Source organism: Nanorana parkeri, unplaced genomic scaffold (genome assembly GCF_000935625.1).
Source record: "Nanorana parkeri isolate BGI_ZX_2015 unplaced genomic scaffold, ASM93562v1 scaffold1270, whole genome shotgun sequence".
Classification (NCBI taxonomy): Eukaryota; Metazoa; Chordata; class Amphibia; order Anura; family Dicroglossidae; genus Nanorana; species Nanorana parkeri.
This window is the reverse complement of record NW_017307538.1, coordinates 465,050-490,664: the sequence shown is the minus strand read 5'-3', so window position 1 is coordinate 490,664 and position 25,615 is coordinate 465,050. Positions and strand designations below refer to the sequence as shown.

Here is a 25,615-nt window from a genome sequence, read left to right as displayed (position 1 = left end):
GCTGTCAATCCCGCAGCTGGGTGGATCCAGACAGTATTGTCGGGATCCGTCCCGGCTGTGGCGTCTCAGTAGATCGCGGTATACTGAGCTTAGGGTCACGGGAGGACGCTAGTTTGTGTTCTCCCGTGACCCTTAGGAGAACTATGAGAAAAAGCACTGAGCCCATAGTTCTCCTTTAAAAGAGAACCTTGGGGTCAGTGTTTTTCCCCATAGTTCTCGTTAGGATCACGGGGGGAGATATACTAACCTCCTCCCGTGACCCAAAGCTCAGTATATAGTTGGCTATTGCCCGCGATATACTGAGTGCGCCGCAGCCGGGAACCAGACAGGAAATGCATTTAAAGCACCACTGTAGCAAAAATAACTTGCATAATATCAATATTTTAAATGGCTTCTAACGAGATTTAGTGATAGAATGCATATCAAAAGGCCATTTGTATGTGAGAATTATGTAAGGTGTATATTTGAGATCCTTTAAAAGCTGCTGAGCAGTTTGGAGCTATTGAAACACCAATATACCACGACCAGTTTACATTGATGGAAGGTTCATTTGCATTTTGTGTTAAGAATTGCGAGATTTATTCTATTTAGAGATTCACGGGTTTCAGTTATAAGCTTGCAGTGAAGTGTCGGAGGGCTGTGCCAAAAGAGGAAGTCGTGACGCAGAAACTTTAGCTACAAAATGGAAGCAGGAAGCTTGTGTCTGATGCTTTATCTTGGTATGTGTGGTAAAGATGAGTACAATCTTGCATGACAAAGACATTCTACCAGTATAAGCCTCGATGTACAGAAAATGGAAGAGAAGAAAACATTACCAGGGTGATGTGCTCATCTAGAGAGCCTAGTTATGACCATTACATCGTCTGATTCCTCTTGGCATTGTTGGGGAAAGAATCATGCAAGCTTCCTGGAATGTAGGGCATATCCTGTTTGATGTCGTCATGACTTGAGTGTCAGTTCCATGCTGATGCATCGGCTTAAAGGGTTTCTAAACCCTCCGTTTTTTTTGCCTATATCTACAGCTAGCAAGCAAAAAGGCAAAAAGTTTTTAAAAAAACAAAAAAAAAATGCTTTAACAGCGGTTTAAACTTACCCTGTTTTTGCCGCGCGTGTAATGACTCTCTGCCCGGCTTCCTGATTGGTCAGGAATCTGGCCAATCAGAAAGCGGGGTGCCGTGTAATGACACAGCGCCCGGCTTTCTGATCGGCTGGGAAGCTGGCTCCAGGCTCCTTCGTCACCCCATGACAAGGGAGCATGGAGCCGGATTCCCGGCCAATCGGGAACCGGGCGCAGCATCATTACACAGTGCCTGGCTTCCTGATTGGCCGGGAAGCCAGCTCCATGCTCCCTTGTCACTTGTGCGACAGCGTGTAATGAATCTCTGCCCGGCTTCCTGATTGGTTACACGCGGCCTGGCTTCCTTAATGGGACTTCGGTATCGGCTAGTACTGGGGAAAAAATATCGGTACTCGATACCAAAAAACCGTATCGGTGCATCCCTAATCCCCACCCTCATGTACTGGAGATGAACAAGGGCAGACATGTTTAATGTCCAGCCTGGGTGGCAACATGGCTCCCTCCTTAGATGCAGTGGAGGAATGAGTAATGCCACATGGGAACAGGAAGTGTGTCATCTGAAGGATCGGCAGGTAAAATAAAGGAGAAAAGCCTGATGTATTGAAGTAAGATACAAGCAGGAAAGTAGCTTTTTGGTGGCAGTCAATGTTTTTCTCATGACAGATGTGCTCACGGCCCTCTGTAGCTGTTTCAGCATTTTATAAAGCTCAAAGAAGCAGCATTCTATACCGGTAAAGAGTTTACCAGACTATTGTCATTGATTTAGAGATTTTATTGTAATGAGCTCGGAGGTCATGCAGCAGAGGAAATGTTAGTAAGATGAGGATGGAGATAATGTGAGCGGCTATGACAGGGGAAGGGAGTCTCTTTCCTGACTCCAGCGCAGCGTTACGGTTGGGAAATCATTATCGAGTCTTCCCAACATGAGATGTTCTGGACACAGGACAGCATGTAAAGAGCAAATCTTGCTTACAAAGCATGGCTGGACAAATCCCAGGAGCAAGGTAGCCAATACTCCTTAAAAATAGCAGTGGCGGCAGACTTTTGAGATTTTCTCTAGTTGTCAATGGAGCCGGTTCCTAAAAAAAATCCTTCTGGCTCCTGAATTCAATATTCATTTGTACACCCACCCCTGTTATAATGGATATATTCTTCATCAATGGGTTAAGCGTAATTTATAGAAAAAATATTCTAATATGCTTAGTTTGCCAAAATGCCAAATGCCAAAATGCTGTTGCCTATTTCCAGCTGCTAGTCTAAGGCTTTGATCGCTCTTTTTAGATCTTTCCTTCTATATAACCTTCTGTAAAGGTGGCCATACACTTTACAACCATCGCAAGACCTTAGTCTTGCGATGGTTGTAAAGTACTTTAAAAAACGTACGATCTGCCCATCTTGGACAGGCAGATCGTACTTGCGATCATTGAGGGGCGGGCTTGCGATGACTGCAATGAGGGGCGGGCTTGCAAGCACGGCAAACGGGCAGTGTGCGCACACCGGCCCGTTCGGCAGTTGTCGAACCAGCAGGCCACTCACTCGCCGAGAATCGTACGATTCCCGGCGGGTTTTCCAGCCTGCTTGTTCGATGGAAGACGTGCGACCGTACAGTAGAAACGGTCGCATGCCTTCCATACACTGTACGATCGCGGGATTTCCCGCGATTCTCGTACGAGAATCGTACAGTGTATGGGCACCTTAAGAGTCAAAGTCATTGATTGGTTACTTGTGTGAGCAGCCAATGAAAGCCTCTACCCAGCTGCACGAGTCAGATGCATTGATTGGTCTATTGTATGTGAGCAGCCAATGAAAGCTTCTAGCCAACTGTAAGAGGCAAAGGCATTGATTTGGTTACTTCTGTGAGCAGCCAATGAAAGCCTCCACCAAGCTGTACGAGTCAGATGCATTGATTGGTATATTTTGTGTGAGCATCCGCGGTATATTTTGTGTGAGCATCCGCGCACTATCTCACGTGTTCAGTTCCTCCGCTGTGGATGGTGTTAGGCTGTGGGCTGTGGACATAGAAAGAAAATGCTGCAAGTAAACATTTAAATCATTCATTTGTCTGTACTTTTAACATTTTTAGTTGGTGACCGGGTCTCTTTAAGACGTAGATTGCTGTGTAGTTTTATCACACGGAAGAAGCATTTTGGAACAGTGCAGTGAAGTCAGCAGTAAAAACGTTATAAAGTACAGAAAAGTCTCAATATTTGGGAAAGGATCACTTTACTAACCTGATGTTCAGTCCAGACTGGAGTTCACCTCTGAATGTAGTGTGACGTACCTACTTTCCAATCCCGAGATATGCAAGATACCAAAAATCCCCGGTGTCTGTGGATTCTGTTTCCAGCTGTTACTTTTAGGACTTCAGCTGGTTGAATATTGATTTCCGTATTCCTGTATCGTGGGGATTTCCACAAGGCAGTCACACACACACACACAGTATAACTGAGCGCAGACTTATCACAAAGTGCTGATTAATCAGTAGACAGGCATGCAAGCGGCTCCACCCTGACAGGGGATTGTCCGTGGGATGAATAGATGGAATTAGGTTCCCCGGATTTACTTTGACAAACTTTCTGTTGTCGGGCCTATAATGAGTTCCACATGTCTATTCTTTGCACTCTTCAATTTGGGTCTGCAGGCTCTTGCCGCCGGAGGGTGTGTGACTATAATTATAGTTATTCCAGTGAATGTTAGGTGGAAATGGGTAACTGGATTTAGCACTTGCAAGGCTGCATATTTTTATCTCCGGATAGATCCTGGATCATCTTCCCATAATATTTGTTGTCCATTCTTTCTTTTCTCAGATTAACTAGTTCCTTTCTTTATGCCTTATTGACATGAGAAAAGGCCGGCAGGTACAGCTCCGTGCACCGCCGTATCGGGCAGCTCCTGGGAAGGACAGGTGCTGCGTGTGATTAGTACACAGCCCCTGTCCTTCTCTATGGGAGTATGCAGCCATACGCCGCCCTACGCTCACCCACCCTGCATGTGAGTGCGGGTGTCCGTACGCTGACAGGATGGATCCTGTCTGCGTCCAAGCCGGGACACCCGCACCTGTACGGACCTGCACTTGGGGTGGCATATGGCCCGATACGGCCGTGCACGGAGCTGTACGTGCTGGCCTTTTCTCGTGTGAATGAGGCCTTGCTCTGCTGCATTCGTTGGGCTCCTCAGGGAAACTTGTACCTGCCAAAGGATTTGTAATTCTGTTTGCCAATTTTGTAATCCAGGAACGCCTATTAGACTGCATGGAAGAGGGGTAGCCAAACTATGGCTTTCCAGCTGTGATGAAACTACAAGTCCCATTAGGCATTGCAAGTCTCTGAAAGGCATGGCCTACTGAGGCAGATGCATGATAGTATTGGTAGTTTCCCCACAGCTGGGGGGCCGCATTTTGGCTACCCCTGGCATAGACATTACTTTTCTCCACTGTAAGTAATTAACTTCTTAAGCTTGGCTGTACACTGTTCAAGTTTCGGCCGAGTCAGCAAGACTGACCAGTGCGTGGCCCAATCAGCACCACTCCATTCAACAAAAGACAATTTTCAATTGGCATTTATTAAAGGAGCCGGTCTGAAAATTTCAGAACAGAACAGTGATTGCAGTCAACCAGCTTCAGTGATTGTTCAGGTATTCTGTCCGCAGTACACTTGCCACTTAAAAAAAACCTCTTGTTGGGTGGCAAAGGTGGTAGGTGCCGTGCTGCCAGAATTGCAGTATTACAGCTTTGTCATTGTGCCTGACCAGGTTTATCTAGTTTCCACTTGTTTTCTTTATTGATCTCTTAAACAGTCTTTAAGTGTAAGTTCCCTTCATGCCGCCATTCTTTCATTTATGGCTGCTAATCTCTAGAAAGGAGGACACACCTGAACATAAAAGCACAGCTCCGGAGCTTTTTGAGTTTGACACTTGAAACCTTCATTTTTTTTTGTATCTACTGCTATCGAGCAGTTAAATACAAAAACATAAAAAAAGTTACCAAATGGGTACAAACTTACCTGTGTCCCCGCCACTCGCTCCCGTCAGAAGGTCTGAAGGTTCTCGAGCGGCCGTGAAGGATCATGGGGCGGCCGCATGCGCAGTACAGATTTTCGGAGAGACGCAGGGTAAGTCCATGCACGCAGCGTGCACAGACACAGGAGACGCGGCAGTCAGCGCTGGATCAGAGACCGGCACCAGAGCTCGAAGGACTCCTGAAAACTACTGGAAAGAAAATGATTATCAGGTGGGGTGGTGGTGGAAGAATGTGTCTTTAATGTCACTTTAAAGCTGAACTCCAGGGATACATTTTTTTATGCATACTTGCATTACTTGGCTCATTAATGTAAGTATACATATGTCATAGCTGGTCGTCCATTGGGCATACTGTAAAGCTCTGTAGTGGCTGAAGCTACTACAGTGCGTTACAGCGATCTTCTGGGTTCTGTATGGCGCTGTGCCGAGCGGCTTCCACTTTTGCACTGAAAATATATGGGGCCTTTTCTCGGCACTGGGCTGTTTGGACAATACCTAATATTTTTTATAAATTAATACAAGACTTTCTGTGAATGGGTAAGAGGCAGATTGTGATGTCACCACACCTCGTCCAATCAGAGCAAGCCTTAATTGATAAAAAAAAATACTAGGTGTGCTATGAATGGCTGCTGTGAGCGACCGTCTGCGTTTTCAGTGCACATGGGAAGCCGCACGGGACCTGAAGCTCCAGCTACTACAATGCTTCCCAGGATCCCTGTGGGCTAACCAGGTATAAAATATGCGTACTTACATTGAGCCAAGCTCATCCAATGGAAGTATACATAAAACTCTATACTAGCAGTGCAGTTTTAAGAAAAGCTGTAAGTGGTATTAGCTTAAGGTGGTCTCGCCATACATTTTCTGAGTAGCTCCTCTTCTCCAGGCAACAAATTGCATTAGCATATTATCCCCACATTGTAGGTGATGTTTCAAAGACAGCATAGTCAACAACATGCCCCCTTCCCTACTGTTGTCCGAACACTCTCCTGGAAAGGAGATTAATATTTAATGAGGTGGTAATTATCAAACCGTTCCATAGATAAGATAATAATATGGTAATGTTATGCCCCTGCGGCAGGGACTCGCGAGAATGGTGAGGCTTCACTGCTTTGTGGTTTTGGCACCTTTCTGACACCCCATTGCTGCCATAGCGGGGCAGTTTATGAATGCCTTCGTCATGGTGTGAGCTCCTGTCATACATTGACTTTGGTAATTTAAATCTTCATGTTCTCAGTTACTGGAAGCGATGGCACACTTTATTTCAAAGTGCATTAAGTACTGATGGTGTCTGGTATTATATGGCTTTCAGGTGGTGGGGGTCCTCTCCGCACACCTTACAGCAGTCCTGGCCAAATAAGAACGGTGGTGCTCGCAATGACTATCACGGATGGCACCGTGCAAAATACGAAGTGTTATTATGGTATTATATGGCGACGCTACAAACCAAACCTGTGGCAAACCACCACAATCACTTTGAACCAGGACACCTGTGTGGTCGTGGTATAGTGAGAACTACGAGCACGATCGTCCTGACCAGAAGAACAAATTCTTTTTTATTTTTCCTTAAGTGCAAATGTTTGGTTCTTCTTTTTTTTTTTCAAGAAGTTTCTGTGTCACTCCCGGAGTTTCGCATAAAATCATGCTGTTTTGTTGTGCCCTGCTCAGATTTATTGGCGGTTAAGGCGTGCAAATATTTGTGTTAGCCGGTGACACAGAAGTCATTCTAAATGTGACATTCTTATTGTGTTCTGTCTTTACACCTGATAAACCCTGGACAAGGAACATTCCTGCAATATGGCGGACTGACCATAGGCCCACAAGTATTTGATTGGTCAGTTGTCATTGTAACATGAGGGTCCTGCTCATTAATAAACCATTAGTTCACTTTGAATGATTAGGGGGAAGACAGTAGATGGTTTTTTGACTAAAGGTGCCCATACACCTTGCGATTTATCCTTTGGAAATCAAACACAAATGCGTTTTTGAACGATAGTCGGCCAGTTGATGGAAAGTGAACGATCACAATTACTGTACAACTGGGTGAATTTTCTCGATAGGTCAGACTGGAAAACTTTTTCGGAAAGGAAATGGATTAGTGGCGTTTTGGTACGGAAAAAAATCGCAACATGAACACTGCACATGCGCAAGCGAAAATCCATTCCATTAGTCGATGAAATTCGGCCAGTTAGTATTGCAAACGAGCGATAATAAAAATCAACATTGGTCAGTGCATGATGGGGTATTCAAGTGGAAATTGAACGACGGTTCCATGAAGGCACGAGAGAAATCGAACGATAATCGCAAAGTGTATGGCCAGCTTAAAGCTGGCCAAATACTTCAATTTCTCTTGTTCGGCCCTACAGGGGTCTCTTGAAAGAAGTCTTGATTCCCCCATCCACACTAAATGGTGTATTGGGGAATCCCCTTGCCGGCTTTTGTATTCTGGTTGCAGTCACTGTTTGAAAACCGTGACCTGGCCCCTTTTGACAACAGTCGATTTGATAAAATAGACTTTTATTGAACCGGGTGGTGCTGACTAGGCCGTCCATGGATCGAGTTTTGGCCAACTCAGCAGGAATCACCCAAAATTTGACAGGTGTACGGCCTGCTCAAGGGCTTGTGTCATCAGGCTTTAGGCCCGGTGCAGACCTCCGCGTTCCGGGATCGCGTGGTCCTGCACAATGCAAGCAGCGATCGCCGCTCGGCCCCATTGATTTCAATGGGGTAACATCTGCGCGGCTATCACAGAAAAAGGTTACCTGTTTTAGCCGTGATCGTGTTTGGAAGCAGGGGCGGAATCGCGGCGGGAAACTGCGCGATCCGCCTGGCGCGACTGGGGTGCCTTTAGAAAATAATGGCACGATTGGTTCACTCCTTGGCGACTTCTGACTGCGCGACAATCTACTGGTGTCGCCTAGGTGTGCATCAGCCCTCAGTCTTTTGATAACATCAGTTTTGAGAGCTTTCATGGTTTACTGACAGGTGTATTTGTCCTCCTGTTGACCTGCTTAGTGCTTTTTCCCCTGGACTTGTACGAGATTGCAAAACCTGTTTAAAGTCAATAAAAGGCATTAGATGGATAACAGCCGGCTTGTGTTTCCTCCTCTTATGTGGGGTGTTTGACAGGTCATTTTATAGGACTGTGTTCTAAGACATTTTGTTACTAAGGACCGTTTGTTATGCTGTTAATGTATTCTTTATCTTTGTAATCATGAGCTCTTTGTCTGCTGTTTCCAGGTCTGCATTGATCAAGCGTTGCTGACACTGACAACACAAGGTAGCAGCCATGCAGACTATTAAGTGTGTGGTCGTCGGTGATGGTGCTGTGGGTAAAACTTGTCTCTTAATTTCATATACCACAAACAAGTTCCCATCAGAGTATGTTCCAACGGTAAGTACAGTTCACCCTATCAGGAGCTTACTGCCGCTCTGTAGTCTACGTTTGCCTAACCCAGGCATGGGCACCATCTGGCCCTCTAGCTGCGAAACTACAAATCCCACCGTGCAACTATCTCTGAGTCATGCCTGTGGCTGTGAGAATTTAGCAGTGCCTTATGAGATTAGTAGTTCCACAACAGCTGGAGGGCCGTTGCTTGCGCACCTCTAGCCTAACCTTTGTCACGGTCTGTCATTTGTTTTGCTCCTGCTGTACACTCTCGTCTCCACCAGCGTGGCAATCCGCCTTAGCTTAGCCCTAGTTAAATAGAGTAGGGAATCGTTTAAACCAGACAGTTTTTCCCCTTCACTAACTGTCCTGTACACACCATAAAAGGAAGGTGAGGGAGACATTTGTCACCGAAACAAGTCTCCCTATTGGTAGATTTCTCCTCTCTTCCTTTTCTAGTGACAACTTAATTTTGTGGTAGTGGTCACTTGGACAATTTAAGAGTAAACTTCCCTAACAGGGAAAGAGATGGCATTAAAAACCTGTTAGAGCTTCTAACTAGGGATTCACCGATACCGTTTTTTCGGTATCGAGTACCGATATTTTTTTTCCCGGGAATCGCAGATACAGGTGCCGTCTGCCCCGATTATCAGGAAGTCAGGCAGCGGATCATGACCCATTGCCCGGTTGCCTGGTAAGCCAGTGTTCACTTGCTGAGGCTGCCTGCCTTCCTGACCACTCAGGAAGCTGGGCGGCGGGTCATGAGGTGCTGTTCGGCTTCCTGATTGGACCCACCCGGTTTTCTGATTGGCTAGGAAGCCGGCTTCACTGATTGCTAGGAAGCCGGATGGCACATCATGACCCTCCTCCCGGTTTCCTGATTGGGTAGGAAGCCGGCTTCAATTGTTCCTAGGCAGCTTGGCTTCCTGACCAATCAGGAAGTTAGAAAGGTGGGTCATTACGTGCCGCCCGGCTTCCTAGCAATCAGTGAAGCCGGCTTCCTACCCAATCGGAAAACCGGGAGGTGGGTCATAATCCACCGCCCGTCTTCCTGATTGGAAAGGAAGTCTGCTCCATGCTCCCTCGGCACTGCCAGTCAGAGGGAGATCTCTCTCTGACCAGACGTTCTGGTATCGGAGCATTTGGCCGAGTTCGAGTACTCGCCCAAATACTCTGTATCTGCACCGATACTAATATCGGTATCTGTGCATTCCTAGTTCTAACCATCCGCAATTACTCCGTGCACATCTGTTTTAGGGCTCCCTGTCTTGCTAAGTGGTTTTATCTCATCAGTTATAAAACAGTGGCATTCATTCTCCTATACAATAGAGGTTTGATGTACAGTGCTGCATACCTGATAATGACATTTTCACTGTATTTATGTGAAATTGGCATGCACAGTTATTCTTTAATGTGTACTTAACCTTCCTGACGGTAATCCCGAGTGTGGTTCGGGGTTGATTTTTAGTACCGAAAGCGGTAACCCCGAGCCACACTCGGGATTACACTGTAGCGTCACTTACCTTGTCCATACAACCCCCGGCATCCGTCTTCCGACCCTTGCGAATGCACGCGTCGCAGGGGGGCGGAACCAGCGGGAAATTCAAAAGTAAAAAATAGAAAAAAAATACTGAAATAATCAGACCGCCAGGGAGGTTAATGCAAATACAATGCATTTAAGTCTCAGGACATGAAGAATGTTTCCATGCAGTGTTTTGTTTCAGTATGATGACTTCTACTGCTCGCCTTGTGGGAAAATGCCAAACCAAACTTTTCTCTGAAAGGGGCTGACTGTTGTGTGTTCTTATTGTACTAAGAAACAATATCCTCCAGTTGCTGCGTTTGGTTGAACACAAGTCACTCTAGTAGTACAGAGACCATACAATGACATCATTCACAAGGCACCCTTCATATACCCGTCGTTCCTCCTTTGTTGTGTCTGCTGCTTTTACTGTACGCAGAATGAATGTGAACTCTTGTTTTTCCTGTATTGTCTAATCCAACTCACCTTTCTAATCCTTCTTCACAGGTATTTGACAACTATGCTGTCACAGTTATGATTGGTGGGGAGCCGTACACCCTAGGGCTATTTGATACAGCAGGTATGTAACATTGTTTTGAAACCAGACCTTTACAGTTGTTTTTCAGCAGATAAACCGATAAATGCATGAAATGTAATCAGCGTGTTGGCTGAAGCTGGCCACACACATTACAACGTAATCCTTTAGATTTAAAGTAGAAGGAAAAGCAAAATGTGAGCAATATATAAAATATTTCATATTTTAAAGGTGACTGTATTTATGTACACTGTGTGTATATATTACCCATTTCTGTGTGGTCACATGAGCACAAAACCTCTCAGCTAGTCCTTTTTGTGGGTGGCGAGTCCCCGTCACACAGCAGAGAGAAGCCGTGACTTCTGATTGGTAGCCTGATCTCTTACAAACAAGACCCCTCTCTGCCCAGTCATTAACACAGTAGCCATAATGACAGAGGCCTGGCAATACTTGGACAGGAAATTGTCAACCAAGTCTTCCCTAGTTTCTTGCCTTTTGGGCTTCAGAGAATCTCCGCCGAGAGCTTGCTGAGCCACATGAGGAGGTGCCCTATAACACCGGGGAGAGCTCCTTGTCAGGCCTGGCCACCGCCAAGTACCTTCTGAAGGAGTGACAGCATATCCATTCACTGATCAGGACTTCTTATAGAAGAAACACCATGAGGCCAAACAGTGGATGGCAGAGTGCCCAGCCTGGGTATAGCGCAGCCATGCAGACTCCATCAACAAGCTGGATGAGAGGCTTGTGGACATCCACTAATGTGGACGTAAGGTGTCGCTGCAGATACCAACCTTCTTTTAGTGCATTTACTTTGGGGGAGCCTGTGGACAGTCCATGCTGATCTAGTAAGGTGGTAAAGCTTCCGTGTACCAACAGCGCTATACTTGCCTTCCTTTATTGGCGTCACTGTCTTCGTCTGGTCTTTTCCCGGGTTTTGGTGTCAATTAGTAGAGTATATAGAATTACACTAAATCATTTGCATTCTCTCTACAGGACAGGAAGACTACGATAGATTACGACCCCTTAGCTATCCTCAGACAGATGTGTTCCTTGTCTGCTTCTCAGTGGTCTCCCCATCTTCATTTGAAAATGTGAAAGAAAAGGTAGGTTATATTATCCATGAAGGTGTTCGATCTCTTATGCAGTGTGTGTTTGGTTGTATTAAGAAATAAAAGAAGCTTCTTGGATCTTTTGTGTTTACTGAATGTGCATTTCCATGCATTGCAATGCCTTAGTAAGCCTATATATTTAAATATGCTGAGAACACACCACAATGTAGCAGAAAATTGGAAATGCATCATTTTTTTCTGACATTGCACCACAACAGAGATTCAAATTTTTTTTTTATAGATTGGATAAAGGTGTTCTTGTAGTGTTTGTGTCATGCACTCATTCAGAGCCATTGTTTTTCCAGTGGGTACCTGAAATTACTCATCACTGTCCCAAGACTCCATTCCTACTTGTGGGGACACAGATCGACTTAAGAGATGACCCCTCCACAATCGAGAAGCTCGCAAAAAATAAACAGAAACCAATCACTCCAGAGACAGCTGAAAAGCTGGCCCGAGACTTGAAGGCAGTTAAATATGTGGAGTGTTCCGCACTGACACAGGTAAGAAACCGTAATAGACAATACTTCTCTTTTTGCCGCCTCAGTAAAGTTCAGGATTTTGTTAATATCGTTCAGGCACAGGTCTGCTTTTGGGTATAACACCAGTACCGGCATACGTAGTCAGTAGGATGGCGTGGACATCTTTCATTTAATGCATAACTTATCTGATGAAAGGTTTATTCAGCAACCGGTAGCTGCTTGTCAGGTAAACTTGTGCTAACTGGACTTCATTAAACTGAAGTTTGGTTACTATGAATTGCTGAACTTTGCACTGCTTGCCTGAATAAGACAGATTTATTTGATAAGATGGGAGCACATAATGGCGCACAGTAGCAATCAATACAAACCCAGCATCTTGGAGGGGGCTGGTAGATGACTGATATTTTTTTGTGTTAAGTGAATGCTACTATCCCAAAAAAATTATATATATTATTTTTTATTATAATTTTTTTTAATTTCTTACCCTAACATTAAGGGACATGGGAGTATTCGGGTACATTGGGTTATTCAGCTGCCTTCAGGAAGTTCCTTTTCATCTTAAACAGACCATTGTCCTGGTACACGTCATGCCAAGGAGATTTCGCTCCATGTCTGGATGTGGTACGCGCATCTTGTATTTACCTCTCGGCCAGAGCTTTTTTTTGTAGCCAGACTGAGGGCGGCCATACACTGCTCATTTTTCTCGTTCAACCTGCGGGCTGAACGAGAAAAATAGAGCAGATTCCTCAATCAACAGTGCGAGTTTGCTGATCGAGGAATCCTGCTGTTTGTATTGTATTCTTCGGTCGTAAGGTTCTTCAGGCGGCTTTGTAAACCCTTGTTGAGTCCTTTCTGTTAACCTGGTGTTCACATGGTTAGTATTTTGTTGCTGTCTTGCCCACCCCCCTCGGTTGGACTGCTTTTGGGATTGGCAACGATATCAGCATCCTGTGTGTACTATTTGGCTGTCAGACAGCCTATCAGATCTGCAGGGCCACTTTGAGAGTACATTAAAACCTATTTATATAGTAGTCCCTGATGAAAGTCTAAAGCAAACATTTTCAAAACTTTGCGATGTCCATTACTGAAAAATATTTTTGAATCATTGTCAGAAAATTTTATTAATATTTTATATTTACCACCCAACACTAAGAAGAGAGGGCATGTGGCTAGCTGATTTCTGAAGCAATTGAATAGCCGGAAAGATCAGATTACATGTGTGGCTGAATGATGCAAATAAGAGCCGCGCTCTTCCTACTAGAGACAGACCTGTCTGGATTAGTCTGTTATATACAGGTTACCAGCAAGCATGCAGACTGTACTAGACTGCCTTGTTAGAAGGCCCAGCATGATGTGCTATCTTTGGTGTGCTAAATGTTTGTAAAATATAGATTTTATGCAAATAATATATAAATGATGTAAAACATCAGTTTAGAAACATATAAAAAGTAAAATAGACCATGAAGCATTATAATTTTCCTGTAAGTAGGGATGCACTGATAACGATACCTCGACTTCCTGATTGGCTTCTTCTGTTGCTAATCAGCCTGGCTTTCTAACCAGTTGAGAAGCCGGGCGGCATGTAATGACCCACCTCCCAGCTTCCTGATTGGTTTGGAAGCCAGGCTGCCTCGGAACAAGTAAAGCTGGCTTCCCAGCCAATCATGAAGCCGGGAAGCAGTTATGATGTGCGGCCCGGCTTCCTGATTGGTCAGGAGGCCAGGCAGCCTACCAACTAGTGGAGCTGGCTTCCTAGCTAATCAGTAAGCCGGACGGCACCTCATGACTTGCCACTTGGCTTCCCGATTGGTCAGGAGGCCAGGCAGCCTCAGCAAGTGAAGCCGGTATTCTTTCACTGGAACACCGGGTTTACAGGCAATCAGGAAGCCGGGTCATGATCCCCCGCCCGACATCCTGATAATCGTAGCACAAGGCACCAGTACTTGGTATTTGTGAGTACCGGAAAAAAATATCGGTACTTGATACTGAAAAAACTGTATTGGTGCATCCCTACGTGTAAGTAACCAGATTTGTCTGCCAATGACTGCACAGTACTGTAGTGATTTAAATTACAATTCTACAATATATATTTAAAACAAAACATATAAACAGATCACTTGATCTTTCTTGTTGCATTTGCGTTCTAGAATCCATAATGTATAAACTATTTAATATTTTGGGACTGGTTAAATGCACACATTTGTAAGGTGGCACTACATTCATGATTACAACTTGCAGCAGATACCACATCTCTGTAGATCACTGTATTTTACATGTTATTGTTCTGTGCTCTGGTTTATTGAATAAGCTGTAAGGATGCCACACACATTCAATTCAATGAAATCTGTTTTATATGCACCTTTTTAGTTGCGTTTTTTTCTCATATGACAACAAGACTAAAATGCAGGAAAATCCTGTAACATGTGAATTCCTGCACTCCTAGCAGTGTTGAGAACTGTTCTGTTCCTTTTAAATACCTTTTCAGTTCAGTTATAATAAATCACCACTGATGTGGAACCAGCATATACGGCCACAAAGACAGAATAACTGGAGGAGGTGGAGAGGTTAGCAGTGATGGTGAACAGGTCTCCTTTAATATAGCAGTGTTTCCATGCAGGAGACCCATTATACCAGCTTCTCTGTGGCTGAACTAAGCGGGCACATGGAAAGAAAGGGACTGTCGGTGCCAATGATGTACCTTCCTCTTTGGCTGGTGACCTCATACCATTCTTAGTCACCAGAAATTAGCTGCATTTCTGACTGCTGTCCTGTTTCCTAACTTCCCATTGACATACTTTGTAGCCCAAGATGCTTTGCCAGCAACCGAAAAGCAGAAGTTATTTAAACAACGTTCATTTCTCAACTGTTTAACACTTTCAGACTTTGGAACAATCACCAAATGTAAGTGCCAGTATAGTAACAAGGGCTGTCTGAGATCTGTGTACACACTTTGTATGCTTCAAGATTCAGAGGGTTCCCTGTTCTAATTGTCACCAGTGTGTTTGGGAAGAGGAGGGGTGAAATATCAGATCATATTTTACTAAAGATGCTCTCAAGGAAAGAGTTCAACTCTTCACGTACGGAGAAGGCTGTTCAGTGGAACACTGGCCGAGGTCTGTGTCAGAGGCCCGAGCCCTTGTCTAGTAATCGGTTGCTAGAGAATGTGTTGCCATAGATGTGAATAGTAATGGTAAAACCTTCCTTAGGAACCGATCCTGAGATGTTTTCAGAACCGGGGTTCAGACATCATGCAGCCTCTATAGGCTGTTCCAGTTTTTTTTAGGGGAACCTCTTTTAAAAGCAACCCATGTATGACATTTCCTATCAAGCCGAAGGCAACCACTTGGAAAATGGATTTAGGAGAGTCCAGTTAGTACCTTATAAGTATATTTATGTTTTTTTATTAATTCTCTTCTTTTTTGCTTTCTTGTTCTTTTGTTCAGCATTCGGTTTGAACTGCATGCTCTAAACACCTGGCCATCTTCTCTTTCGCCTTCACACAGTGGCACCGAGTCTTCCAGCACAATCAGTTCACCTTTATTATTCTTTTGTTCACTTGCTGAAAACCACATTTATTTTCCTTTTGATGTTTTCTTTCTTATTTGTCTACATTGTTGTCCATGTTAGCCATCCTGTCATCTTTAGTGCTTTCCAATCCCTCCAGGCTGAAAACACTCCATTACCAGCAGTGTCTATGACAGCAATGACCGAACACTTGAATAACAATGTTTATTTTGCTCAGCTTTCAAGAAATAGCTTGACATAAGGCTTGACACTCCTAAGCCAAAAGTGCGAGTCACTTTTCGGTAACTTCAAAGTGTATCTAAACTAGGGTTGCACAGATACCAGGTACAGTACTCGGTACAAGTACATGTACCGATACTTTTGAGCTCCAAGACTACACTAGAGAAAAATTCAAAAATTAGGAGGCAGCTGTCATTTGTAAGGAGCACACGGAGCTCCTGGGATTTGTACATCTCTGTTTTAATGTACGATTTTGTTTTTATAAATATAAATAAAGGGATGCACAGATACCAGTTTTGCGAGTACGAGTACTGGTACTTGCCGAGTACTTACAAGTACGAGTACTGATACATTTTTGTTTATTGTCATGTGACAGTTTTTCTAAAACAATGCAGACTAATGATTTCAGGACAGTGGTGGAGCGCCAGAGCCAGGTCCCAGCTGCAACCCTGGGAGTTCTCATGGTACTCGAAAAGTATCTGTGCATCCCTAATCTAAACCTAACAATGAACATTTCTTTGTCTCCTTTTGGTCTGCTAAATATACAATCAAAAGGGTTTTGTTATATTTGTTTGCAAGAAACATTGGGGGGAATTGCGAGTGTTTGAACTTGCACGGAATCTATTTGCACCAGATTTATGAAGCTAGTTTAATGTTCATAAATGAGGTTTAATAGACTCTAGGAAAGAAGACTCGTAGCTCCAGGCAAAAAGCTTAACTGTCACTTGTCGAAGAAGTGGTCATGGGGCCTTCTTAAGTTGTGATTGTTTTCTTAGCTGATGCTCCAGTTTCATACAGCCCCAGAACAAGTGCAGATGAAAAAAGGGGCAAAAAACATGCAATTGAAAAAGTAGTGCAAGCTCAGGTGAAAACGGGGGCACATGTTCAAAGACAGATTTGCACATTAAAAAAATGATCTAAGAGGCTAAAACTGTTGCAATTGCTTTGATAAATTCCCCCCATTATGTTGATCCTGCCAGAGATCCAGTGAGCTCCTAACTTCCTGTAGTGACCCCAACAGAACAGTGCCTCTGCTTCACTGAAATCTCAGTCTCATCAGCCCTGCCCTTTTCACCTCTATAGACTACAGATCCCTTCAACTCTTGTGTCATGAAGTTGCAGGAGAAAGTTATTCTGTACTCCAAATCGGGTGTGAGCCACCTAGGGTGACAGTGCTGCTCTTTCATAAAGTAGATTGAGTGAGCCTTATCACTCCAGCACAGGAAGTGTGTTACTGGCAGGGTTACCAAAAGAAAACGTATGCAGCCACCACATCAAAGAAGTGGAAAGCTGCAGTATAATACATTTTTGTTCTTGGGTTTAGATACACTTTAATGTTAATGCTGTGATCACCACATATGCAGCTGTTGAAGAACCTGAAATAGGCTGAACAGGCACTATAACCCTTTTTGTCTTGATCAGGATCTGTAACATGGCAAATGTCTTATGTAACTTTTGTGCAGGTTTGTAAAATGTACTAGCCTACTTTTATTTGCAAAAGTATGAGCCTCCGTTTTTTGTTTTTTTCCTCCATAGAAATAGGTTAGACCTTATCCTTGGAGTCTGGCCTATGGTGTCCACTATTGGACTGCTCTAGTACTGAAAAATGTCTAAAAGGTACTGTGGGGCAAACTCCACTTCAAGTCAGCTCTACTGTTGGCAAATAAAAAATGCCATCATTAAAACAAACAAAAAAGATATTTCTGAAGTCACAGATCCTTTTTTGTCCCCCTTGCAAAGTTTTTATTAAGTTTGTACAATAAAACACGTGAACTACACAGAAATCGCATAATTAACATGCATTATACAAAAAGAGAAATTTATAACATGAGTTACTGGACAATTTCCACTAACTCAGCACAACATGGGTTGGAGAGGGTAGACAAGTAAAAGGGATTGAAGAGTAAAGCAGAGAAAGAGGTAGGAAAGGTAGAGGGGTAGGGCTGGAATCTGATTGCAGTTGTCCCCCCCCCCCGGGAGAGGCATAGCATTTAAATGGCCTTTATGCTGTCGGGATGGATGTCTGGGTAAGCAAAGGTTATCCAAGGATCCCAAACCTTTATAAATGTCTTCTGAGTGTCCAAAAGAATGGTGGACAGGTCACAGATCCGTTTAAGGCCAAGGCTGCTTCAAATTGTTTTAGGTGGATGCTGGCAAGTTATGTAGGCCAGCTGCTTCCATCTCTCCATGGTTCTGGTTTTGAGATCTGCCTGTTTGAGTTCTTGGCCTCTTCTCACCATTCTTTTGTAGTAAATATTATCTTGACTAGATTGAGTTGAATTCATTCTAGGAATTGTGAATTCAGCGAAGCTTGGTAAAAACTTTGTTCATCCCAAAACTATACCCCATTGTAGTGTCTACTGCTGAAAGGCGAGTTATATGCTCCTGTGGGGGAGTCATCACTACTAACACCCTGAAGAAGAGGAAGCAGTTGTATGTTATATCATGCCTACACAGCGCAAACTGAAATCTTTGCCCGTGGTTTTAAATATGTTCACACGGAATGCTCCTAATGGGCATTCTCGTCTTGTGACCACTGCTAAAGTGGCCGTAAACTTAGAAGTTAAATCTTAACCACCTTCCGTCCATGGCCGTTTGTGAACGGCCGGACGGACGTCTGCTAGGAGCGGGAGGGCGCGCACACGAGAGGGAAAACTGTGAGCATGTAAACAGCTAGCGATACCTCTGTCTCCTCGTCGCCGCTGCCGGTTCGTGATCCTTTGTATCACTCGGCTGTAGATCCTCAAATCATCTCTGAATTGGTGCCGACACTGTCCTTCCTTCTGGAGGGTGGCTGCTTTTGTTTACCATGATCCCTGTGTGTGTTGGAAAGTAGTCACCGCTCCAAGCTCACTCCCGTGATGAACTGCAGAGCCATAGCTAGCTCCGTTTGCGCCCGAGGCAAGAACAGAAAATTCGTAATGGACTACAATCTCAGTACAAATTAGTAAACTAAACATGAGATTGTACAACATCACGGGAGTGAGCTTGGGTCGGTGACTACTGAACAACACACACAGGGACCATGGGGAACAAAAGTAGCCACCCTCCAGAAGGAAGGACAGTGTCGGCACCAATTCAGAGATGATTGGAGGATCTACAGCCGAGTGATGCATAAATAAGGTACAGTCATGTTAATAAGGCACTTGAATGTATTTTTAAGATTTAACTCCTGAGTTTAGTGTCACTTTATGGCAAGATTTCCCCTCACTTTAAGATATTTTTCTTCCTGGTATGTCTCTAGGAATTAAAGTGAGGAGAATTCCCCTCAAAAGTGACGCATACAACAATACAAATGCAATAAAGGTTTTTCTCAACATTTTCCTAAACTTGGCTACAGTTTCACATTTAATGATCAAAACATTCTAAAGGGACAAGTTCCTTTTTTTTTATGTCTACCTTGCACTTTAAAGCAAGAAGAACCCAATGCAAATTTTTCTTAGTGGGGGCATTCTTCAAAAAGAAGAGTGTACATACCTTGTCCGTGCTGGCGAATGCCGATCTGATCCTGAGAAATGGTTACCTGAAGTCCAAGGTAAAACTACACTTCCAGGAGTGTCCCTGGTCTCCTCCAGTGCTCACCTGCTCCTCCTGATGACCTCCATGTCATTACAGGAGGCAGTGGTGACACGAAGATTAAGCAGGAGGAGTTGGTAAGAGTTGCAGAGTACTGAGGAGAGCAGCACTCCTGAAGGCATGTGTCCTTGCAGACTTTGGGGGGTGCCAATGCTCAACAATGGTGTGGCGTTTGGTGACGCAGGCAGTTGGAAAGGCAAGTATGCACACTGTTCTTTAAAAGGTATGCCTTCACCAAGAAAAGTTTGTATAGTAACAGGATCAGTTGAACTGAGGCTCTGCAGTGTTTTCATTATAGGCTTTCACACTAAGCAGAATTCTTTCTATACTGGCTTCTCATCTGGGTTATTGTCCAGTAGAGACTGGTAGGAAAAGAAATGATATTGCATGACTCTCTTATTATGCATGAGGACATTTAAAGCTTGAACTCCATGAGTTGCTTTTTTCATGTCATTCTTTTGTAGCTCCAGCATAACCTATCATTTCCAGCTGATAGATTATTTTAGTTCTGGTTCCTATCTCAAATGAATGTCTTCCACCAAATGAGGCCATGATCAAGCACCTTGACAGACCATGTTTCCATCTGGCTGATAATGGAGAAGTGATATTCTGCAAAAGCGGCTTCTTTTTGCTGTAACTGTTACTTCTAACCATACTAACAATAGCATGTCTTCTCTGCCACGAGTTTCCTGTTATTAGGAATTGCTACTGGTTCCTAAGTGCTTTTCTCTTTTAATTTTTCAATATTTTTTATGTCTGCTGTTCCATTTCTTTCTAATCCTCTAACCTCGCTGCTGTTTTCTTCTCCTTCCCTCTGTCTTGTAGAGAGGTCTGAAGAATGTGTTTGATGAGGCTATCCTAGCTGCCCTCGAGCCTCCGGAAACTCAGCCAAAAAGGAAGTGCTGTATATTCTAAACTGTTTAACTGTTTCCTCCTCCCCTTTTCTCTCGATGCTGCTTACTATGTCCATCTACTGTAGCAATTCAAATTAATACCGACGAACAGAAACTCTAATAAAACCGAGATGTTGGCAAAACCTGTGCGTCTTTCCTTAACAATCCCATCCTGTCATTAGCTGCTTGCTTTGCTATTACAAGGCAAAAATTGGACTCTCTTAACTGTTTCTTGGGTGCCTAAGCATTTTAAAAGCTGAGAAATTAAGAAATGGTTAACTTATGAAAGGTCTAAGTTATTGTTTATCCGCTACAAGTAATTTGCTAATGATTTTCTGAGCAGTATGATTGACAGCGTCACAGTGGAGGAGCCATTTTGTGGGCTTCAAGCCATATTAAAGTGGCAAGTTCTTCCTAGCGGAGGTCCTAACACCTCTCCTCCTGCTGTAAGCAAGAGGATGTCTCATATCCTTCTACGTTTGCTCTGTAAAAAAATTCAAGCAGCGAGAGAGACGCCAAAGTATGGTTATGGTAGAAGGGCGGGATTGGAATCTCATGACGTAAGCCGCCTAGAGTTGAAGGAAACCAATGGTTCAATTTGAAATCCACCCAGAACCAAAATAATGGCTTTCGGTGGACTTGTGCTTGTAATCCATATTGAGTTGACTTCATTTTGTAACTTGTTAACACTAAGAACTTGTATTGCCGAATTATGAAGTTTCTCCTTTTTTAACTTCAGTGACCAATGCCAATTCCTAGTGCCCTGATCAAAATGGCCGTCTTCACTGTGTTCACAGCTAGTGCACCTTAACTCTGACAACGTTCTGGGTTGGATCTCCTGAGCGACAGCCCTAGCTAAGAGTGTGCTTTGAGGGTAGAGGGGGTGTTGAGGTTTAGTTAGATCATTCCTTTTTTCAATTAGTCTAAATTCTTTACTTCATAGACATTTTACCATTTTGGAAAGGGCTAGGTTGCCTGACCCCCACCCTTTCCAAACCCACCAATCATTTTGGCTGTGCATTGTAGTGATTTAGTGACAATCCCGCTTTTTGTGGTAGATTTGAGAAACCGTATTTTAATCTTCCTTCCAAATACTGTAACTTTAATAAGAATTGTTTTAATTCGACAAAACATTGTATATTATACCCTTCTGGAATGCAGTAAGATTCGCAGAGACGGTGCTGGTTTTACTGAGTGTCGTATGCTTAACGAAGAGTTCTTTTTGACTTTTTACTTCGTTGTACATTCCGCGTAGTCGGCAGGGAAGTCTGTACTTCTGTTTTTTTTCCCTTTTGTACATTACTTTCTTTTTGTTACTTGCATAAACGGCTGCTAAATGTGATGGTGTGCTTTCCATGTATTTTCTGCCAATGTGCCATGCTCTTAGCCATTACTCACACTGAAAACTGTTAAGGACCCCGGTGGAAGAGAAGCTCCAAAAACGAACTGATTGCAAGCAAAGGACTTTGTTAATACAAAGAAGAGACTGTTGTGCCAATATTTCCTTCACGTGACTCGGTCCCCAGTCTTGAGGAGCTCTTTTCTTGACAGGGTGTTGATTTCTTCTTGGTGTTTTTTCCTCTTTGATTGTTGAAGTCAAATATACTGTTACTGACTGCTTATCTATTCCAAAAATACATATTTAAGTTGAAATCTCTTGTGGCCTCTGACTCTACCGATGGTAACATAAGAGCTGTGCTGAAATTGAAACTGAGTTCCTAAGGTCAATCCATGGGGAGTTTAGACATTTTATGTTGACGTTATTTTGGGAAGCATTTGTTTTATTTTATATTTTATTTTTTCCATTATCTGTTTTGAAATCATAAAATGAGACTGCCCATTTCTTTTCTGTTTGACCCTTTCCAGAAAGGCCTAAAGAATGTATTTGACGAGGCGATATTGGCCGCACTGGAACCTCCGGAGCCCAAGAAGAAACGCAAGTGTGTGCTGCTATGAAAACCCTTCAGTGGTCTCCCCCCTCTCCAGAGCTGGTGTCGGCATCAAACTAAAAAAAAAATAAAAAAAAAAAGATAATGTTTAAATCAAACTAAAGATTAAATATAAACTTTTAATTTTTTTTTTTTCACATTCATGACAAAGGCCCTGAACTAATCACCACCCAAAAGCCAGTGGTGATACCTGAAAATACAAGCCCAGCTCCATTAAGTCTCGTAGAAAAGATTAGTTTGAGCGATTTGCATATCCACCGAAAAACAAACACTGATTATTGCTAGTTTTTGTTGTTTCCCCCTCCTGTCTTTTTTTAATTTTATTATGTATTTACAGTTGCTAATGTCTTATATTAAAGAACAAGGCATGCTTCATCTATAACAGACTAATTTTAAACCTGTTTTATCTGTCCATCTCTTACATCAAGCTGATAGGAGACACCTTTAATACACAAAAGCAGGCAGGCTGAAGAGGTGGTGTACACTCTTACTGCATTACAGTATGGGGGGGAGATCAGATCAAAGGCAATGCCACCGACCCATTGTTCCCGGGCCCTCAAAGGGGCACCCTAGGCAAAATTATTCCTCCTGATGGGGAACTGTTAAGGAGATACTGTCACCAGCTTAAACATCTGCAGGTAAAAGCACTGAAGAATCAAGTATTTAAAAGCGTACTTGGAGCGTTTTTTTTTTCCATTTATGTACATTTTTTTATTGACTTGCAAAGATAGTCTGAACTTGCCAGCCCGGGCCCCCTCCATCTTTGCTCTTCTCGGGGTGCCCAATTACTCTGTGCTGTTCTAGCTCCTCTGCCCTACCCCTCACCTCCCCACATAACCTTTTATGTAGTAGCCAGGAGAGAAGTGAAGGGGAATACTATAGAATGTCACTTGAGGGACAGCTCTGGTGCTGCTGACATCACATTCAGGATGAAGGCAACCAACAGCGGGCTCAGGCCTTTTGGATGTCTACGTGCAGGAGGCTTTACAGGTAAATAACATAATATACAGCAAATGCACATATAATTTTATTAGAGATTGTTAGCATGGTCTGGTGACAGGGTCTCTTTAAGGTCCGGGGTATTGCCCTTCAGTTTAGGCAGAGCCCAGGGCATAGAGTTATGTTTTAGAAGACCCCTTTGCTCAGGTAGAGACTCGGAAAACCTTTTGCACTCTTTGCAGGTTGGTGACTTTCTGTACTTTTGGCCCCTCCTCTCTGATTTCCAAGGATGCAAAGCTTTGCTGGCCCCTTTTCAATTGGAGCAGGACTTTCCTGCTTTCCCCAAAGGCAAACACAGCCCTGAACAATGTTTAACGAAACATGGAATTTTTCTTGCTGTCCAGACAGAGATACGGTAGCTGCCAAAAAAAAAGCCAAATTTGCTTGTTTTTTTTCCAAGGTGCATTCCCTGAAGCTGACCTGAGACAGGCAGGTACATTGGCTGAAAGGACGCCTGATAAGCACATGCTTGTTTCAGATAATTGACTCCTTATTTGGCACAGGGGTAACGGGCACCACTAACTGCAGCTTCAAAAATAAAGCGCAACCCTCAGCTGCAGTTTCTATCCTCACAGGTACCCTGTGAGGGCGCATTGCAACCAGATGCTGTTAAAAACGCATGCGCCGAGTGACTCGGTGTGCATTTTTCTTAGCGTTTTAGTAACATTGCATTTTCAAGGGACCTCATTCGGTTGGCTTGAATCAAATAATGAAGGTGATTGCACCAAAAATGCTGCATCAAAACCTTTCTTTATCTTTTGCTCTGCAGCTCGTGCAACACATTATTTTCAATCTACTTTATTAGAAGCTGTGTGTTTCCTCCTGGCCATGCATTTTGCTTGTGCGGAAAAAAAAAGTACCAAAGTGCTTGAATAATCTTCCTGTATGAGCGAGCCCTAAATGTTTTGAGGTGAGGGACCGTTGCAGATCTGCCGAGTAAAATTTGCTCGATCCAACATCAATGGTCTAGCATGCCAATAAATCCTACAATAATACGGTAGATGGATCCTTTTCGGCCATGCTTTGCCAGGGTACTGTAGAACAATATTTAGATCTGGCTTCTCCCATCTTTCTCTTGAATTGGTGGGTTTAATTTTTCTGCATCATTAATAAATGGTCAACTTAGGTTCTGCCCCCATAGTTTGTTGTAATGAGGGAATGCTCTTCTTTACCCTTTCCCCCCAGTTAGTTTGACATTTAAGGGACCAGTAAATATAACGCCCCAATGTACATTTTTTTTGCATGCATATATACCGAGGAATCCTGAGGAAGGACTTCAGTCTCTAAATATACTGTAAAAAAAAAAAAAAATTATATAGACACCAGTGTTAATAGGTATTTTACCAAACCCACTTTTTCCAGAGGTATTTTTTAATATGTAGGGAAAGTATTCCATCTTCCCCAATGAATAACTTGTAGGCTCATTAGTATTGAACCAATGCTTTGTTCCATGTTTCAGTTCTTTGTATATGCATACTTTTCAGATGTATTAAACATAAAATATCTTCCGACTCGTGCTTACCTGTTTTCTACTGGCTAGTTTATATTATTATTATTTTAGGGTTTTAATGTCGTATGTATTATCCTCCTGCCTTCCTGTTACAGCTGCCAGATATTGGCGGGTCTCTGTTTCATAGCCCCCTATTGACCCCCAGTATAATCATAGGGCAATTGAAGCCCAAGTCCAGTCAGGTTTAGTATTTCAATATTTTTATTACGTTTTTCACAAACATTTTTTTTATAAAGAACAATACAGAAAATGCCGGTTATTCAGCATACAAACCCTAACATTTACGCAATGGAAAAAGAAATGGGGGGCGGGGGGAGGTCCTGAGGTAATTCCCAACTTACACCATCTACTACCCAATTTTTACAAAACCGACTCGTTTATACCTACATAAGACCGCCAAGGTTCCCAAACCACTTCATAGGTCTCTCTTCCATCTTGTGCTATACTATTTGAGTTTTTAGTAGCTGTAGGAATAGATTAAATAATGGAAAACGTGGGACTCGTGCCTTGGTCATTCTGGAGGAGTGGCATCAATTTAGCACAAGAGCATCAAGAAGTCTTCTGAAGGTTTCCTTGATCGAAGCCAATATTAAGGTTCTGACACCATGGTACTTCGTTCCAGCCAAATTGGCGAATATGAATCCAGAATTCTCCTTGCAGCGTTTTAGAGGATGTGACAATGTGGGCTCGATGGATCACGTATGGTGGCTATGTCCTAAAGTATATACATTTTGGAAAAAAGTTTATAAATTAATTTATATAAATTAATTTATATACTTTTTTCCAAAATGTATATACTTTAGGACATAGCCACCA

At 43.3% G+C, this 25,615-nt stretch overlaps 1 protein-coding gene across 2 annotated transcripts; it reads left to right on the top strand.

Moving 5' to 3' along the window:
* Nucleotides 1-8,325: 8,325 nt before the first annotated feature.
* CDC42 (cell division cycle 42) lies at nucleotides 8,326-22,911 on the top strand. 2 transcript variants are annotated; one of them, XM_018568983.1, is made up of 5 exons: nucleotides 8,326-8,486; nucleotides 10,510-10,582; nucleotides 11,531-11,640; nucleotides 11,952-12,149; nucleotides 22,208-22,911. In XM_018568983.1, the coding sequence occupies exons 1-5, from the start codon at nucleotides 8,382-8,384 to the stop codon at nucleotides 22,295-22,297; spliced, it is 576 nt and encodes a 191-aa protein (XP_018424485.1). In that variant the 5' UTR covers nucleotides 8,326-8,381; the 3' UTR covers nucleotides 22,298-22,911. The 2 variants fall into 2 exon arrangements, with proteins under 2 accessions (XP_018424485.1, XP_018424486.1); XM_018568984.1 differs by lacking the exon at nucleotides 22,208-22,911 and adding an exon at nucleotides 20,274-20,768 and having other exon boundaries at nucleotides 8,364-8,486.
* Nucleotides 22,912-25,615: the final 2,704 nt, after the last annotated feature.